This window comes from Hoplias malabaricus, chromosome 12, assembly GCF_029633855.1.
Source record: "Hoplias malabaricus isolate fHopMal1 chromosome 12, fHopMal1.hap1, whole genome shotgun sequence".
NCBI lineage: Eukaryota > Metazoa > Chordata > Actinopteri > Characiformes > Erythrinidae > Hoplias > Hoplias malabaricus.
The window spans coordinates 32857833-32878132 of NC_089811.1; the positions used below are offsets into that span (position 1 = coordinate 32857833).

The 20300-nt window shown below is 37.2% G+C and overlaps 1 protein-coding gene across 1 annotated transcript in view; it reads left to right on the forward strand.

Moving 5' to 3' along the window:
• agps (alkylglycerone phosphate synthase) overlaps positions 1-20300 on the forward strand; it is a 39480-nt gene that overhangs the window by 7954 nt on the left and 11226 nt on the right. Inside the window, exons 3-12 of the mRNA XM_066686455.1 lie at positions 851-941; positions 1769-1889; positions 2025-2099; positions 4949-5020; positions 5117-5196; positions 6178-6258; positions 6675-6800; positions 7416-7524; positions 12787-12914; positions 16724-16775. Coding sequence (XP_066542552.1) covers positions 851-941; positions 1769-1889; positions 2025-2099; positions 4949-5020; positions 5117-5196; positions 6178-6258; positions 6675-6800; positions 7416-7524; positions 12787-12914; positions 16724-16775 — 935 coding nt within the window. The remainder of the gene's footprint in view (positions 1-850; positions 942-1768; positions 1890-2024; positions 2100-4948; positions 5021-5116; positions 5197-6177; positions 6259-6674; positions 6801-7415; positions 7525-12786; positions 12915-16723; positions 16776-20300) is intronic.

Here is a 20300-nt window from a genome sequence, read left to right on the forward strand (position 1 = left end):
AGTACACTAGACACTAAATAGATATTCTTTAAAAGAATGCTCAGCTTAATCTACATTCTACATCTGTATCAAACCAAGGAAAATGGCATATACTCAGAAAAGTGTAGAAACAATATTCACTAAAAATATGCCTCCTATTATAGAAATGGATGGAAAGTTTAGCACCTTCTCATTGGGTGTTATTTTTCTGAAAGATATGAGATTTCAGTTTTCTAAATACAGGAACATTTCAGAATTAAGTGAAAAGTGATAATATTTAAGTTATATAAAATAGCTGGATGTATATACATTTAATTACAACGATCTGGTATTTTTATAGGTCAGCACACAATGCCTTTACACAGAACAATGTCTGGTCAGTTTTTTCATAAAACGTAGTGCCCTAATAATCACACATTTATTCACTCGTTGCAGCTTTTTCCTTTGTGCAAAGTAGTGTTCTGATGCCATCTTGTGTCTGCTGTCTACACTGCGCTCAGTGAATTAAACATAAACATAGTGTTGATTTCCAAAAAGCACAAGCTTACAAACAAAGAAAAAATGAGTATCTACAAATCTAAGCTTTAAAGGAGAAGGTTACGATGTCCCTAGCAAACTTTTAATAATTAACTTAGATCTAGTTGCAAAAAGAAATATTTATTTTAAAGGAATTATTTAACTTTCAGTAATTGTCACCAATTATATTAACATTGTTAACAAATATAATTGTTTGGCTACTAATATTGAATATTTGTAAATGTGTAAAAGCACCTTTGTTTTCATTAATACTTGATATTTTTAAGTAATTCAGAAAGGATGCCAATAAATAAAACATTTAGGTTTGTCACTGACATAAACGTTGGGATTGCAGATATCGTTTAAGCGGGCTGATTCTGCCCAGTCTGAAGGACTGGTTTGAAGGCACATTTGGAGCCAGTCTACAGCATAAAACCCCAGCTACTGTAAGTACTACTCTAACTGACTCTTTGACTAATGTGCATTTCAGTCTGTGTGTATGTAAGCATGGGTGTGTGTGTGTTGTGTGCTGGATTTAAAGTGCTTCCTTCTAAGTCACATATTTTGAACTCTCTCACATTCTGTAAGGATTGCCTAGATTTAAACGGGATATTTTGTACCCCTTTTCTTCAAAGTAGCACATTTCCCTGGAGTCAAAATATCAATCACGACAACAAGGATCAAGCAACGCAGTCCCGTTCTCATTCTGTCCAAATGTCTGTGCTCGGAACGACCTGTTTCAGTGCCTGTCCCTTTAAATGAGAATGAGCCACAGGCTGCATGTGAGCCCACTAGTGAGGAGCAGAAAAATGTATTTATTTAAAGTTTTGGCCATTTTTGTTTGATTTTCTTTGCTCTCCGTTCTCATTTTTGCCATATTTAATCAGTCCACTTTTTTCCCCTCTCCCCTTCTGCATATAGCTTTTTCTTTTGTGGTCTCATATTTACATGGGTCCAGTGCTGTGATTGGAGAAACTCAGAGGAGGACAAAGAAAAGTTCTAAACCAGAATGACTCATATTATGCAATTTCCATGGACTTAAGTAGCCCATTAAAAACAGACTGCGTTGCTTTATTTCACATGTTGTGGGTTCACAGGCTCTTCACATACCCCAATTAATGTGTTAATGCACTGAAATAGGTATTTTATAAACAATCATTTAAATCACATTTACGTTAGATTTGTTTTGCAGTGGGAATAGTATTATTGTTCCTTTGTTGCGGTCTTTAAAATATACTACAAAGTGTATAAAGTTGTCTTTCCTCTCTCCTAGCCCTCTCTGAATGTGAGTGCAGTCCCTCCTCCTAATTTGAACGACTCATTTGTGGAGGAGCTAAAGGCAGCGGGTGTGGCCCTGTCAACTGACCCAGAGGACAGGGTGTTCCGTTCTCATGGTATAATATAGTTGATATGTAAATGAGAAATGTATTGTAAAGTACCAGTGCAGTGGGTTGTTTAAGAGGAAAGTTTAAATCCTGTTTTCAATGATGCAGTAGCAACAAGGTAATGGTGTCTTTCTCTCTGCACAGGGCACTGTCTGCATGAAATCTTTGCCTTAAGAGAAGGGAGACTTGGAAGAGTGCCAGACATGGTGATTTGGCCAAGTAAGTTTTGAGTCAAGTCAAGAGAGTTTTATTGTCAATTCTGCATATGTACAAGACATACAAAGGATTGAAATTACGTTACTGTCCTCTCCAAGATGCAGTAACATTTAACAAAAAATAGACTAAATTCAACTAAGCTAAGTATATAAATATGTGAAAGTGAACAAACAGAAGACAAGTGCAGGACATACAATACCAGCAGCTCACTGATAGACATACATGAGACAATGGGACACTGACTGAAGACAATAACCTGATTTGGAGGTAGGATACTGGTTGTACAAGGCGGGATGGTGGATGTACAAGGCGACTTGACTATTTCTGGTGTGTGTTTGCACACATGAGTGCATACAATGAGGACTCTTAATGCAGAGGTGTAGTTATATGTGACTATGAACAAATAATGAAATTTAACATAAACTAATTCTTCGTTTCAGAAGAAACTCTGGATGTGAGGGTGTTAAATGTTTGGCCAAAATAAAGTAAATTGTTTGTTTTGTCTTGTTTTATATTAACTTTTATTATTATTTTTTTAGTGCTTGTGGTTTTTAAATAAATCCTGATCGTGTATATGAATGTTGCAATAGGCATAAAATTTACTTTTTAAATGCTACTAAAAGATTTTTCTAACTAGTGTAACATTCACTCATAGACCAAGCTGAATTCTTAGATAAAGCCTGATTTATTTAGAAGAAAACGCACCTTTTTCAAACTTGCTGAAATGGACATGTATTGACTGAAACGTTTTTAAGTGTTCACTTGCAAACTGAAATTTGTTTCTGCTTTCAAACCTTTCTGTCTTGTGTCATAGTAGTTCAGATTTGACCTAGCAAGATCTGACTTTTTTGTCTCAGTAAAATGCAACTGCAATGCTAACACATTTCCCCAGGCAAATCTTGTCTCAGGGCCTTGGATCCTACTGCTTCAGATCCTCTGCTTTTGCCCAAATTCAGAAGAGCAAAATAATAATTGATTGTCCTCATATCACCTTTAATGAAAACATATAAATGTCTGATGTTTTCCTGTCTGAATTCTCCTATTGGCTCATTCAGCTTATTACTTCAGCTTATTGTGGTTTGCCTAGTGTATGTGTGTTCTGAGTGCTGTAAACATGGGCTTATGGTGGATTCATCTGGCAATTTATTTACCAGCTCTGTGTACCAGTGTGTTTGAAGTGCTCCTAAAGTGGTCTCATATCAGCATTCTCCAAACAAAATAACTGTGTTTAAAAATATATATATTTTTTATTATTTTAATCTGTGTATGTGTGGTGAAGCAGTGTGTATTTGTTCATCATGGTCACAGTGCGGAGACAACTAAAGGGTTAATCTCCAGCTGGCTGAGTCAGCAGGTATGCTGCTCATTAATATTCATGAAACACTTTTATTGAGGTGTGTCAGGGGAAAGTTCAGTAATACTCTGGTCACTTGAGTTACTGCTCTCAAATTTGTGCAGCCAGATCTATTTTCTCATGTAAATTAGCTCTGGCTCCTGACTTCAACTTGATTAACAGTGTCCCAAATGGGCAGAAAATCACTTTATCACACTGGCCACACACAGTAAATGACAAGCCCTAGGTCGGTCTTCTAACTTTTCCAAACAAAGTTCCTCATGATACTGCAACCAGTCTTTTAACGTCTTCCCAAAACACTGATTTTAAGCTTCATTTTGTTGTGGAATATGAAAAAAAAGTAATTTGAAGCTCTAAACTCCTGAACATCAGTGACAACACCCTTTTCTTCTTTCTATTCTTCTGTTATTTCTGCTCTTTCCTTCCTGTTTTTTTTCATACTCTCTCTTCTATTATCATTTTTACATTTTTTTATTCTGTCTTGTTCCTTTTCCTCATTCTTTTGTTCCTTTTTATCATTTCTCCTCTTTTTCATGTTTCCTAATATTTTTCTTTCTTTTTCTTTCTTGTATTTCTTGGTCATCTTGTCCAGAGAGATGATGGCACATGATTTAATTCCAAGAAATTGTAAAATGTTGCATTGTAGTAAGACTTGTGTTCTCTTAACATACACCTCCATCTAATTAGAGCAAGTCGATTTGAGTTGGGCAGCATTCATAAGCTATCATCCAGTTCAGGGTCGCGGTGGGTCCAGAGCCTACCTGGAATCATTGGGCGCAAGGCGGGAATACACCCTGGAGGGGGCGCCAGTCCTTCACAGGGCAACACACACACTCACACCTACGGACACTTTTGAGTTGCCAATCCACCTACCAACGTGTGTTTTTGGACTGTGGGAGGAAACCGGAGCACCCAGAGGAAACCCACGCGGACACAGGGAGAACACACCAACTCCTCACAGACAGTCACCCGGAGCGGGAATCGAACCCACAACCTCCAGGTCCCTGGAGCTGTGTGACTGCAACTACCTGCTGCACCACCGTGCCGCCCTGTGGAGAAACAAAGCTGTCTAATTGAAAATCAGAGTTAGCAGTTCTGTGGCAGCTTCTCATAGCATATGGCTTTAAGATCTTTGAGTTTCAGCTCTCCTAAAGATCAGCCCCGCCCCTTATTCATGGTTGGGCTAGATCAGAAAATGCTGAGGCTGTATTACTATGAAGTAATGTTGGAGACTTATGGGATGTTCCCATCCCTAACAAACATACACACACTGTGGGCAGATACAAATATTCCTATTGACTAAGGATATTAATTATTAACACCACACATTATTGAGGCAGTATAAAGATCTTTCTTAATTTGTCATCCTGCTTGCCTCAAGTTTTGGTGTAAGCACTTACATATATCACGTAAAATGTCATTAAATTAATTTTGAAGATAATTTTCCAATGTGGTCAGGTGTCAGCCTAATATGTTAATATCAAACTATCCCTTTCAGGTTGTCACAATGATGTGGTCAAAATCGTGGAGCTTGCCAGCAAGCACAACGTCTGTTTGATACCCTTTGGTGGTGAGAACAAAGTTATTTAAAACCTTTCTTCTTATTTTTTCCCTGTTAACATCTGAAGTGCAAATCGTGAATAAACCGTATCTATTTTTGTGTCAGGTGGAACAAGTGTGTCCAGCGCTCTAGAGTGCCCACCGGAGGAGACTCGTTCTGTCGTCTCTCTGGATACCTCTCAGATGGTGCGCTCTCTCTTTCTCTCACCCACTCTTACATTATCGATCTCTCTCTCTCTAGCTCGCTCACTCACTTCTGTTTAGAGTCATAACGTGGGATGAAAGGCAGCGGGTGCCTGAAATGCACAGTCAGGTGAATGATTGCTGAGAGCTAAATCCCATGCTGTGAGTTTTCTATGCTTCAAAATCAGACAGGGACTTGAAGGATTAAATGGGAGAAGTTAAATTTGACATTCTGGCCCAGACCGTTATACTGTATCATAATATCCTCTATTTTATGATAACCAGAGTTTATTGTTATTGTTTAAATTAGCTAAAATTGTATTGGACCCAGCTTTTTATGAAAAAGTGCAAAGAATTTTGTCTGTCAGAAAATCTGCATCAGACGCCTGGATATAAAAACCACATGCTGTACTGTGTCCCCATTACAGCTCCCCTCGCTAACTTGTGCGTACATGGTGCCACTAAAGCCACAGAGTATAAACGAGTTATCCAGAGCTTCGATGAGGTTAAGTACAAACCTGACAAAATGAACTGTAGCTTCGCTATTCTTTGTTGTAAGTTGGTTGTTGTGTAGCATTTTAGGCTTAATTTAGGACTTGTATGTTGATGAGACTGAATGCAGGTGGAATGCTGGGAGAGCAGATGTGTCTTTAGGGAGTAAATGGTACAGTGTACCTTGGCCATCCTTCACCATGTCGCCGGTTCATTAGCTATCTATCTTTGGATGAATTTGTTAGCATCCTGGAACACAAGACTTAGATGCTCTGATCACAATAAAACGACCATCACAATATGGCCCTTTTTCAAAGAGATGTTGCATCAACTTAAAGAATTGACACTTCACTTGCTGCCTAATACATCCCACCCTTACTTGTGTTTTAATCAAAACCTTTTAGCCGTTCTTTGTGCTAAACTGTTTCACTCAAGCTTCTTTTCATTTTTAAGTTTAATCATTTTTAGTGTAGATGTTTATCTTTTTTGTAGAACCGAATACTATGGATTGACGAGAAGAACCTAACGGCCCATGTAGAGGCAGGCATCATTGGCCAGGACCTGGAGAGACAGGTAAGGATCTCTTGCCCATGCTCCTACTAAGACTGTGAGAATGCTTTTATGAGATTTAGCTTCAACATGTGGATTGAAGCTCATTAATTGGCAAGGATTTCTTATCCTAAAAAAAACAAAGCAGATGGCACTATCAAACTAATACAGAAAAATGGCAGAGTAGTCATTGTTATAATGTAGATGTGCCTTTTTTTGTGTGTGTTTGTGGATGCTTGTGTGGGTGACTGTGTGGAGCATGTTAACAAGCCCATCACACCCACGTGTCTATGTGTGCGAATGTGGAGGTGTTGGTGCACAGATGGCATGCCATTAAGGAGTTGTTTCTGGGGGATTTGATAATAAAAACGTGGCTGTGGGTATCTTTGTGACGTGTGTGCGTGTTTGTGTTTGTGGGTCTTTCTTTTTTTCCCCCTCAGCTGAATGAAAGTGGATACTGCACTGGCCATGAGCCTGACTCAATGGAGTTCAGTTCACTTGGAGGATGGGTGGCCACAAGAGCATCAGGAATGAAAAAGAACATTTATGGCAACATCGAAGACCTGGTACACAAACAACCCCTTTAATCACAGACAAAGCATTTTAAAACATTGAACACTTCTTGCTTGCTTATTTACTTATTATTTATTTATATCTAAAAAGCTCAAAATGAGCTCCTTTTATTTTATTGAATTCTCTTTATTTAAGGACTGCTCTTGTAATATACTCTCCTGCTGTGAGAAATACACTGCTAACAACATATGATGTGTTTGTTATTTTTTCATTTAATTAAAATTGACTTTCACACATTTTGATTAAAGAACAGGACACACACTTGTGTTCACATGCACTAAAAGCATCTGTTATAAAGCACAGAGTAATTTATCTCAGTTTTTCATAGATAATGTCTGAATACTCCAATTTCCATGTCCTAATTTGCTAATACGATACAGCATGAAACATTTAAAACATGTCAAACTTGCTGATACATCATCCTCTTTTGGTAAACGCATTATTATTCTTGCCTTGGGTGCATATCTTTAATTTTGAAACACAACTTGGTTATAATTAGGAAATGATTCAGTTAGTCAGGTTATCAGTATCAGTGTATTAGGGATATCACTTAGAATATCTCTTGCCTTTAACTGTCCTCAGTTGTAACTATTCTGTTATATCTTTAGGTGGTGCATATAAAGATGGTGACCCCTAGAGGAATGATTGAAAAGAGCTGTCAGGGTCCACGAATGTCGACAGGACCTGATATACATCACTTCGTAATGGGCTCTGAAGGTATGAACATTTGGACTGTGTGTTTATGAAGGTGAAAGAAAGAGAAAGAGGTGGAACTGATCTCTCTCTCTCTAAATTGTTTTTTTTCCCCTTTTTTTCCTTTTTTTTCTGTGTCCCGTCCTTGTAAATGCCCGCTGAGGATACCGCAACCATATGGCAACCCTTATTAACAAATACAGCCAGTGTTGGCATTACAGCATTCAACATCTGCTGGTGTGCATGTGCGTGCACACCACACACACACACACACGGATTCATGGAGAATATGTGCAGGCAGTCTGTTCAGAAATGGAGTGATTTGTGTTGCTCTGCATTCGTACACATTATATTGGCTGTGGGACTATAAATGACTGGTGTACATCTGTGGATCTGTACCGTTCACTGGAATGTATTATCTCTGCTGCTGCAGCATTGATGGTGCCCTAGACTAAAACAAAACCTTTTTGACCAGATCTAAGTGGGCAGTGCAACTGACTATGAACTATAATATTTATAATTAACTCAGAGATTATTTTGTATAGACTAACAAAACTTTATATGATGTTGCAAATGCCCCAGTTTCAAAATTTTTGTAACTGTAGTTGAGCAGATGATTGAGGGGAAAACATTTCTACACAATACACTACTTTACTAACTGTTATGTGTGAAGTGATTTAACATTTTCCTACTGCAAACATATGTTGTAAGTGTTAAACGGTGTTTTTGTTTTCTTGTATTAGTCAACCCCCCCTTCCTCCTCGCCCAAGGTTTTTAATTAACTACCGTGTTTCCCCGATAGTAAGACACCCCCGATAGTAAGACGCAGTGTGGGTTTCAGGGGGGGTCGGCTAATGTAAGACGTACCCCGAAAGTAAGACATAGTAAACTGTATGTTGGAAAAATATAAGCCATAGTACCGGTACCTTTTGCTGCATTAACTGCGGGATGCGGACGGTTAGAGCGGGATGCGGACGGATCTGGAGCGGAATGAGCGGAGGGATGTGGAGGCCGCGGGAGCAGCAGTAATGTTGTCCGTGGTCCAACACGCAGCCTCAGTGCCCTCATGTGCAGCCTCTGGTGGCCGCTCTGATTGGCATGGCCATGGTTGTCATGGAATAAATCTGTTTTATCTTCCAGTATAACATATTCAAACTGTTCGTTCTTACCGTTTCTCATTGTTTTACATGTTATACATGGAAATACCGTCATGATACGGTTGTAACAAGACATTCTTGGCACTTGCTTTTATAAAACTGTTTTATGGTGAATACCATACTGTTCAGGTTGTTAATAAATGTTAATTTTATGGTTAAAACAAAAATCGACATTTTTTACCAATATAAGACATACCCCGAAAGTAAGACATAGTGGGACTTTCGGGGGTAAAAAGAATGTAAGACACTGTCTTACTTTCGGGGAAACACGGTATTAACTGGATAAGCGGTTCCAGACAAATTAATTAATTAATTATAAGGCATGCAACCAGTAGGGGGCGAACTGAGCCCAGCGGCAGCTTGGTACTCCTCATTGCTGCTGCCAGACGTGTTATATTTGTTTTCAGCTGATCTTTGGATTCTCCAGGCAGTCTCTTCAGCCAGAGTCCAATTGTCTGTTGGGCTATCTGTATTGGCATGGGAGTAGTGGGAAAGGCAAACTTTCTCAGAAATTGCCAGGTCACACTGTCAACATGTTTAGCACAAGGTTAGAGAACATACTTCACGCAAGGATGCAAACGCAGATGCTTCAAGCTATGCAGACTAGGTTTCATGTGTAGTTGTGTTCAATATAGTCAACTGTCATGGTGGGCCAGCTCTCTGGATTCAGGAGTCACTCATTCAGATTCCACAGTCATTCCACATTCAGACTTCTACTGAGTATTTTCTTTTACGCCTGTGCAACAGGTAATCCCCACTCGTCTATTGTAGACATGTTTAACCCTGTCCTGTTTAACTTTATGATCTGTCCTTTTTTGCCCCCTGAGTATTACATGTTTTAACAGCCTCAATAATGTAAACATGTTTGTACAGCAGGGCCGTTCACGTGCAGATCGCTTACCAGGCTTTGCCCTTTGTGGTTGTGTCCCTGTGTAAAGTGTGTTTTGGCCCTAATTGTTCACATACTTCCACCAGAGGGCAGACCAGAGAAAGATAATTGTGTAATTGCGGATTTGGCTCTGACACTGCTATTGTGAAGCATACGCGAATGCCTAGTTTTCTAGTTTTAAAATCATACTTGTCTACATTTTGCTGATAGCTCTGATATTTTATTCATTTCTTCCATGAGGATAATTATAAATAGACACAGCCTTTTTTGGTTGAACGGCACGTGTGTCCCACAAGGTTATTCATCAAGGTTATACCTTATCTCTAAATGGATCTATTCAGCTGTAGATAAAGACACTTTGCAGGTGCTCTAGTTGTTTAAACTGTGAAGGACAGTGAGGAAAGACTAACTCTTGTTTGTGTGTGTTTAAAGTTACACACTCTTGGAGAAAAAGCTCCTCTCTGCTTTGAAAAACAGTCTGTCTGCTGCTATAAGATACATGCGTGAAGGTCTGCATGCGCAGTCCAAATCGGGCAGGTTACACAAATCGGGTAACCACAATCTGTACTCCACCTCACTGCTTCACTCCCCCCTTCAAATCAAAAGGTTAACATATATTAATGTAACAAAGAAAAAGTAGCCCCTGGACAAACGGAACCAGTTAATTATTTGCTTTGTACAGCCTTCTGATGATATTTCTAGTGCAGCTATATAATATACTCTGGAAGGTATAAAAGTAACACTCCATCCCCCACTCACTGCTGTGCAGAATAAGTACCCAAGGAATATACTTATCTAGCAATAAAGAATTCACTCTGATATTTACTCTGACAAATGCTAATATCACATTTAATAAAAAGGCAAACATTCAATTTAGTTAATGTAAATAGGTCGTGATTTTAAGAATGTCCACATCTTTGATTAAGCATTGCCAAACCACATTTTTGTGGCTGCATGAATTATTTGTAGTTAACATGTAAGAACTGGTTTATTGTATGGAAACTACATTATTTTTTAATTCTGGGCTGGTGGTGAAATATAAATAGTTAGAAATGTTGAGAAAACTGGGGCCAAGCAATATGCATACTCAAATTTCCATGTTGCACCACTAGAGTGCAGTATGCTATGATCTAACAAGGCCAATTTAACATACTACAAATGGGAATTACTCAGCTAGAAAAAGTCATCCGGAATTTATTTATACACATCCTTTTAAGATATGTGTACCTAAGAAAATAATATTTATAAAGCTATTAATCTGGATAGTAAAAAATGCATTTGTTCAGAAACACTGACAAAAATAATAGCATCTGCCATAAAAAACAATAATAAATACCTACAAATATGAATTAATGCATTACGCACTTATATTTTTAAAGTTAAAGTGTCTGTATTCTTGTTTCCAGTTATTCCTTGAGAAATAACTTATTTACCTTTTAATTCTTTATTGTAATAAAACAACTCTGCTGTTGGTAGACCGTAATAAATGTGAAAAAAGAATAAAAAATGGTTTTCAAAGACTTTTGGTTAGTACTGTATTTATAAATATTTTCCCACAATACAATAATTAAAAAATATAAAAATCAGGCTTACTTGTATTTTGAATAGCTATTTATACATCTGTACAGTTTGATCATATTCTCTTTTGTTTTGCTTAACTCTGTTTAGCAGGAAGTTGTATAACAAGATGAACGTAAATTAGGAAGAAAACTGAACGTGTTGGTGTTTACAGCTAATATATATATATATTAAAAAAAGATATATATAGATATATATTTATTTATTTATTTATTTTTTTATTTCTAAAATTAATAGTCTTTCATAAACATTTATAATTATCCCATTAAGAAGACATCTGGATTTTTTAAATGGGTTTAGTAATTTTAGGGTTGTATAAATGCTAAGGCGAATGTCCGTTTAAGTTTCTTTTCACACAAACAATGCAATGATGACAATATTATGGTGTGATTTTATGATGGAGCTTATGAGTATTTACTGTCAACTGGTTAAGATGAAAGCGTTATAAATGTCAGACCAGTGACTGAGTGTTTGTAGAGGAGGCTATTAGGGAGTGTGTGTACTGTATGTATGTGGTAATAAACAGCCTTATTGACATGTTTACTGCATTGTTAGACCCATTTGTTGGTAGTATTTTGCTCACTTTGACTGTGGGCCAGAGAAGAGTTGGCACAGAGGCCTGTCATCGTTTTCTTACCCTGTTCTGCACAGATGCTGTATTTTCACACAGTGTACATTGGTCTATTTTTCATTTTGAAGCAAAACACTGGCGCTGCTGGTGCTGGCTTGGACAGATGAGCTTCTAGCTCTAAAAATCTGACACATCAGGGCATTTATCAGGGACACATGTTGAAAGGGACACGTTGTATCTGTAATCTTTGTGAAGAACTGTGAATTAAGGTTTGTATCAGAGTAAGTGTAACGTCTGTCTAGTTTTTCCATCATTACGTTTCTTATTAATGTTATGTTACTTATTGATAAAGATTTTGTGTTCAAATGTTCTTAGTCGTATAAAGAGTCTAAACTCAGATTGGTCCATCTTTGATCCAGCAGTCCAGTGTTGTTATTTATCACCACTGGTCTCTGTAGACATGCCTCCTAAGGTCAGAGAGCTGGTCATCTCTGGCTAAATGAACTGGGAACATGAGACTCAAAGCAGCAGTCACAGTTGTGCTCTCAGGGGTCGTGGAGCATGCTGGGATTCATAGTTTCAAAACCTCTGTGGCTCCAGGACTGGCACAACACTTCCTTTGATACAGACCTGCTTTATTTCAGAAAAGCCTAAGCCAGTAAATCTCACATAGCTCCCTCTTTGCTGGATGAAACCAGATCACTGAAGTGAAAATGAGCACACAGGCCCCCACTGGACATGAAGTATTTTCCCACAGTGGGAATCACTCCCACCCCACAAAATGTCAACCAAAGGAAGGAGTAAACCTTAAACAGTCTTATGATCTCAGTGACATAGTTTAAACACTTCCTTGTGTTTAACAAATAGGAGACAATGAAACATTGTTTGCAATGGCAACACTTGCTGTTTTGTTTATTTATTAGTTTTTGTGTTAATTTACTTTATATTCAAATGGACAGAACTGTGTTTTCTGTATAGGATGTGTTTAACATAAACAGTTTTATACAAAACTGGTCAAATCATGTTTTTATGAGTGTCTAAGTGTTAAATACACTGTTAACTATGTATTTGTGTGTGGTTTGTTGTCTTAGGCACTCTGGGTGTTGTTACTGAGGTTACTCTGAAGATCCGTCCGGTTCCTGAATATCAGAAATATGGCTCCATTGTATTCCCAAACTTTCAGCAGGGTGTTGCATGCCTGCGAGAGGTGGCCAAACAGGTGAGTGAAATCTACTGATCCTTCATTTAATTCAGTCTGTGGGAAAATTAGGGAAAATTGCTCCCTTAAGAATGTAGTCTGTTTACTGTAAATTGTATGTGCATCAGTTTTTTGTTTACAGCATGATGGAATCTAAACCTGCAAACATTTAGCCAGGATCAGCTGGAACAGTAGTCCCTTTTGTATTTATAGTATTGAGAGTCAGAGGCAGAAAATGGTTTAAAAAAAAAAAATAAATAAAAATATGATATCCCACTGTGAATCTGGCATAAAAGTTTCATCTCAATTTTACATAATGTCATTTATGGTTCATATTGCTTTTAGTCTCCTTCAGAAAATGGATGATCTTTCTATCAGTATATGTTTCAACGATTACAGACAAAGCTATGAAAATAAAACTAAAACAAGTGCAATATCACAGTTACTGTTTTGACACTAGCATTAACTTGTCGAATTATGTGAAGAAAATTCAAGTAAATAATATTTCTGCCTAAAGGGACCCTGTACTTTGGCATGTATTACTTGTAACAATCCTTTCATATTTCTATAAATTAATCACTTAGATTGCTACCGGATAACATAACTGGATAAATTGCATAATACATGAATATGCTGCTCAAACTTCAAACAAAAGCCAGGCAACTGCCATGACATCATACATAAGAACCACAGTCCATTAGGCATGGGCTACATTTGTGTTAACAGAAAATCAGGAGTTAAAAACTGAGCTGTCCTTTTGGAGTGAAGCTAAAGCACCTCAGAATGAGATAATTTGCGGCTGTTTTCTCCAGCACAGTAAACAGGAGTGAGATAACTGACCAATTCACCACAGCTCCATCCTGTGACAGACCAGCGCTTCTGTGCTGGTTAGTTTAGAAAAATAAAAGCAGAACATCTTAATTTTGAGGCAATTACATTTTTTTTTCTCCCTGAATTCACATTTAGGCCAGTAGTGTTAAGAGATACCATAACACTGTAACATGGTGTTTAAATTTATTGATAAATTGACAGGGTGTCCTGAACCCTTCTGTTATTTACAGAAAGAAAGTTTAAAGATTGAAAAACACATTTCTGGCCAGGTTAACTGCAGACCCTTAAACGAAAGTCCACTGGCTTTGGATGATTAACATGTTGCTCTGCAGCACATCATATATACTGAAAAACGATAGGGTGCTTCCTGTAATATGTTAGCAATAATCATTCTAAAATATAAAGTTCTGTCATAATGTACAAGTCATGCACTGCTCAGATTGTAGACTCAGGCTTTTAGAATCCACCAATGACACTGGCTGTTTAGACCTTATCTCATTAAGTAACCATTGATTTGTGCAGAAGGCACTGCTAATGACGAGTGTATATTTTAGCTCTATGGAGCTCTCCATGTTATGATGGCATAAATTAGCTCTTTATACAGCAGGCAATTAAGATATTGATCATGTTGTTCAGGATCTCTGAGTCTGAGTTTTCCCCAGACTCTCAGCCCCTGTGGCTACTTTTCAAAACCACAGTGAAATAAGACGACTCCTACTGTGGCATTTGAGGAAAGCCTAACCGATTTCTTTTCTCCTCATTATTGATTTAAACATTAAAAGGGCAGATTAAAACAAATACGTCTTTTGCAGAAACTCCTTTAAAGTGTTTGTTGTTAACCTGTAAAGCTCCCACTATCAATCATCAGACAGAGACATCAATTCCTCATTACCCATTGCTTACTTAAGTTTTGTAGTAGTTGAGTAATTTATATTTGTCAATGCAAAATATGACTTTAGAGCAATAGCTGAATAATAGGCCTAATCTATGTTTGCTGAATGCTTTTTTGTGAAAGGACTACGGAGGCAACCTTGTGTTAATTAATGTATCTATGAAAAAATGTATGTAGGTAAAAAGGTTGTAGTGGAATTTTGCTCTGGTTGTCCTCTCTTAAATAGTAACATCTGTCAATGTCCACAGCATATTAAACAGATGTTTGAGATTCACTTAAGTACATTTTTTTAATTGATCTGTGTTTAATAATTATTATGGTGTGTTTATCCATATATTCAACATATTAGTCATTATTTAATCTGACTTTCTGGTGTATGTACCATACCACACTAATCTATAAATACATTTTCCACAAAGTACAGTATTCAAATTTTGAATTTGCCTTAAAAAAATGATTCCTACTAAGCTACCCAAATAAAACTGTTTGAGAAGCTACGTTCTCTCTTCTGTGTATTAAAATAATTGTTTTGTTTTGCATGTATTTGATTAAAAATATATATTGTAATAAGCTCCCAAGGAATAATTAATCACCTTGAGTGTTTAAGCTGATACTAGGTTAAGGATAACCGGGCTATAAATACCTGTATGTTGTGTGGCAGTATTCATAGATCAAAAAGACCCTCTCTGTCTTGTTCACTGTGTGGAAAATGTGTTACAAAGCAGATGTTAATGTTTGGCACAGAGGAGTGATCCCATTTTGGTGTGCCAAAGGCCATAGTGTGAAGGAAGTAGCTGAATTTGCAGGTGTACCGAAGCGTACAGTCATTAGGTTTGACCAGCAGTGGCAAAATTCCCAGTCTACAAGAAGCTCTCATCAGAATTGTGTCAGAAAAAGAAACTGAGGGACAGTGACCACCGGCCTGTTTCATGGCCAGTGAATGAAAACCACAAGATTTGCTTCTAGAAGTCAACTTGGTTCCTTCACAACTCATTTCTGAAGGAAATGAACACTCCACAGGGAACAGCATATCATGAACATATGGAGCAGAGTGGCACGCAAGAAGCCTTTGCTCACTTCTGATCACAAATCTGCCTGGTTACAGTGGGCGAAGATACACAATAATTGTACTGTTCATGACTGGAATGATGCTAGACAAAATGTTCATCATAGACCTCAGGGAACCTTTAGTGATGACAATGTGTAAGGTGTTTTTAAGGCTGGAGAAGGATCTGTGGTGTTCGGGAAGAGTTTTAATTATATAGAAATGGATCTTTTGCTTGAGGTGACGGTAAAAAGGAACCACAGTCTGAACACCGAGCTGCTGGACAGCCAGGTTTTGCCTCTTCCTCATAATCTTACCAAGAAACAGAACATTCCTATCCCTGTATTCAAAGATGACATGGGTTTCAATTGTGAGTAATTGCCATGATAGATTCAGGAGCTTTCACCTAGCTGGACTGACCTGCAAAATGGATTTACTGGAATGACAATTAAAACGCCAGGAAAGGCGTCCATGAAATCTGGCTGAGCCGCAGAATTCTTTAATACAGGAGTTTGAACATTGATGTCCCCTACATCCAGAAACATGTCAAGTCCATGCCAAATTGAATCACAGCTGTTATTTGTGCTTGTGGAGGTATTACATGCTATTAGATATGTTTCAGTCACAGGTCACAGCTGTCTAGTGAGCTTATATAAAAATAATTTTATTACGTTGGTATAACTCATATTTAAACATATTTTTTTTTTCAATTGTGCTGTGTATGTTTCAACATAGAACTGTATTGAATGAATTGTGTACACATCGTCACATCATATTCATGCTGCTTTATATGCATGGTAGGTCAGTGCTAGAACATATTTTATATTTAATGCATTTTAGCATTTAATTAATCATTGTGTTGGTTGCTTTATAAATACACAAAACCCAATTTTCTTTGTAGTATTTTCAATTAAACACAGGTTTTAAATTATTACATTTGTATTTATTTTATTTACATTCTGCATCCCAACTTTTCTGGGTTCTTATCTTGCTGAAATACTTTCACCATTATTCTCTTTAAATTGTTCAAAAATATATATCAGTGTAATTTTTCTGTTATAGAGGTGTGCACCTGCTTCTATTCGACTGATGGACAATGAGCAGTTTCAGTTTGGTAAGTCCAACCCCCTGTATCTTTGTCTGAAATGTAATATTAATATATATTTACAGATTAGGATGTTATTTCTGTTTTTGGCATAAGATGCATTTTACTGAATGTTGTACCAGAAAGTGAAACATGTGAAAAACATATTTACTGGAGCTTGTGTGCAGTCTGTGTGTGAACTCACAAATTTGGTCACGTAGATCCCATTGTGAAAATTCCAGTAAGGCTAAAAGAGGGTTTTTTTTACACCTCATTGATGTAAAGAGAAGTTGGGCTTCTGTGCTTTTAAATGAGACCCCCTCCTGCTCAGGGACAGTAGCTGTGTGTTAGATAAATCCATATTTCACTACAGTTTTCTCCAGTGCTGCAACCACTCAAGGATAGAGACAGGAGCAGGGCATTCCTAGTAAACAGACAGAGGGAGCGTGTCTGGGTGTGTCACTTAAATGTAGGTGGTGTTCAGGACAAACAGCCTCTCCACCTGTTTCTAATGTGCATGGTCTGGCAAGCGCAAACAAGATGTCAGCTTCCACTTCTGCTAAATTAGAGTGGAGTGGGATGTGGGGAAATGGCAGAGCATGGGACATACCATCCATTCTTCTTTCCGGTCTATGGTCTGGCTTGTTTTACTTATGTATCACCAGCAGCTAAGCATCCATTCTCTATAGCAAGCAGTTTAACAAAAGAGAGCCAGCCTCAGCCCAGAACATGGGATATATTAACATTTTTATTCTGTAGTAAAGATTTCTCTAGAAATAGGAAGGGATGGGAGAGTGTAATGGAAGGGATTGATCATCTGTGTCAATAGTGTAGTGAATATTTACCTCCAAAAATGTGTTTACTTACACAAAATAGCATTTGTGTATTACAGGTTACAATTTAAACTTATATACAATCTTTTTTTTCTTTAATAAAAGAAAGTTGCATTAAGAAATTCATGAAGTGCCATTTTGTATTATATAATCATTAAATGTTTGTTTAAAATATGTCTTCCTTATGTATATTTTCAAATAAAATAACAAAAACTTTTTGACAGATTAGTACATTATGAAATATAATTGTTAGTTGCAGCCCTGAGCATGATGGCAGATATAGGTGCGTGTATCAGTTGCCATAGTAACTGTGTTCCTTGGAGGTCTAAATGATGAACACTAACCCTAATGATTGAATAATCCAGTTCATTCATTCATTCATCATTAACAGAATTTTTAAACTGACACATGGACAAAGTTTTATTGGCAAGTAGTTGAGGCTTAGCCAATAGTGTAATGTATGGTGTAATATGGCACTACTGAGTACTACAATTTGATGTTTTTTTAATGAACATATAAGAGATTCGGCACGCAAACAGAGAGTAACCACAGATTTTTCTTCTCTTCACCCCCCCCCCCCCCACACCTACTGGGCATTTGAGATTTGGTTATATTGCAGAACTATGCAGAACACACACTCCTTGTTCACAAATTTGTCTTAATAATTCAGGAGCCCAGCAGGTTCTGTTGGGCCTTCGTATCTGTTCATGGAGACAAAGTAGTGTTGCATGTTTAACATTCTTTGTTGTTTAATTGCTTATGGTTGCTGCTCTCTGTGTAGTTTGATGCATCAGTCTAATGTTAAATTGATCATTATCTCACCAGCCGAGCAGCAGAACAAACCAACATACGATTCCTGAACAGTGAAAAATGGCCCTGGCAACAATTAAGCTCACAGCATGTTGAGGTTTTATAAAATTATATGTGGAGATATAAAGGAATTTATGAGGGGTGGCCAGACATCATTGGGAAAGTTCGCCTGGACTCAAGGGACCTCATTAAGTCTCTTGCAGTTGCACATTTTCACCGACGATGCACTTCTGAGCCTCAGGCCAAGAGAATGTGACTCTTGGTAACATCTAAAGTAGAGAGATTCTCATTCATACTAATAAAGGCTTCTCTTTCTAATCACCATACACTTAACTCATGTGTACTCTTAACAGTTCAGTTTTTTACAGACTAGACTATAGAGAAACAGAGAAAATGTATGTTTTGGATTTTTTTTTTATATGTTTGTAATTATCAGGTGTGAATTTGATGAGATGATCAGGTTCAAGTCACATGACAAAATGAAGACATATAAAAGGGGTATTCCTAAATATAGTTCTTTTTAAATTGTTTATTGCATAATACCAGTTTAAAGATTGCAGTTACATTACTAGAGAAATGTTTACCACAAAAACATAAATTGATTTCTCAGTGTAATCAGTATTGAGTCTCAAGTATTTGGCTGTTTATTTGGATATTATAGGGAATGTCTACAAAATCCTCTCAGGTTTGTTTATGTTCAAAGGTGCCATGTCTTTTAAGGTGGAACTTAAGATTACTGTTTGTGCATGGCTGACGTTGTCTGTAAGTTTTTATTTGCTGTTTTAAATGCCACAGAATCTTGTTTGTAACATGAGTTGTTTAGATTTGTAGCATGCAGTTAGTAGTTTCCCGAATTTAGTGTGTGTTCCTAACTAAATAATCTGAAACAGCAAAAGTAAATCAATATTACCCACCTATGGACAAGGAATAAAGCTGTATCTTCATGACTTTTCATGATTTTTAACATTTGGTGGGCCCTTTTGTTGTTTTTCTGCAACGAGCAGATAAAGCCTAGCATGTCTAACTGCTTCACTCTCTAGGTGGGTTTGATGCCTTTTCTCATCGATAGCAAGCAGATCAGGTTAGCATTATCTTCTGAAGTACAGTCAAATGTTTAGTCACATTGCTTCAATAGTAATTCAGAAAGATGCAGTGGCTGACTTCATTTCACTCGAAACGAAGCATGCTCACCTAGCTCAGTGGCATTGTGTGATAAGAGGGATTTGGGGAATTAACTACAAATACATTTGGTTAAACATTTTTTGTGGAAACCAGGATAATACATATACTTGAAAGCCCGTATAAATATTTTAATTAAACTTTTAAAACACAAGCTCTTTAAAGTTATTTAAAAAATGTAATACATTATGTGCTAAGCAAAATCCATCAGACTTATAGCTTCTTGTCTGAACATGCATTACACTGCCTGTCCCTGTGTCTGAGATTTTGCTATTTTTAAAAAAAAAAAATACTAATTGTTGCAAATGTATATAGTATTGTTTTGCCTTTTTTGATTGGTGTTAAGAATGAGTATTTGTACAGAAACACTAGTGAATGTTCAAAGCTTATAAAATGCATATAAGGCCAGCCATACTTAGAAATGTGATACATTTATGACATTATGTATTAAAAGTTTGCCATTGACTTTAACCTGTACTCTTGTTTAAAATGGAAACCGTAAAAAATGTCAGTGAGTGTGTGCCTGTGTGTGTGACAGCTGTGTACGTATGTTTTGAAGGGATACTGAAATGTTCTAAGAAAAATGATGTGGAAGCTCTGTGTAGACTATCCTGTAATGTTCTTGTTCATATCTGGGTGCAAGTGTAAGAGACTGATAGCCGTCCCCTTGCCTGTGGTTGCTTGCTTTCGTTTGTGTGCCAGTTCATTCAGGAATAAATCAGAGGGTGTACAT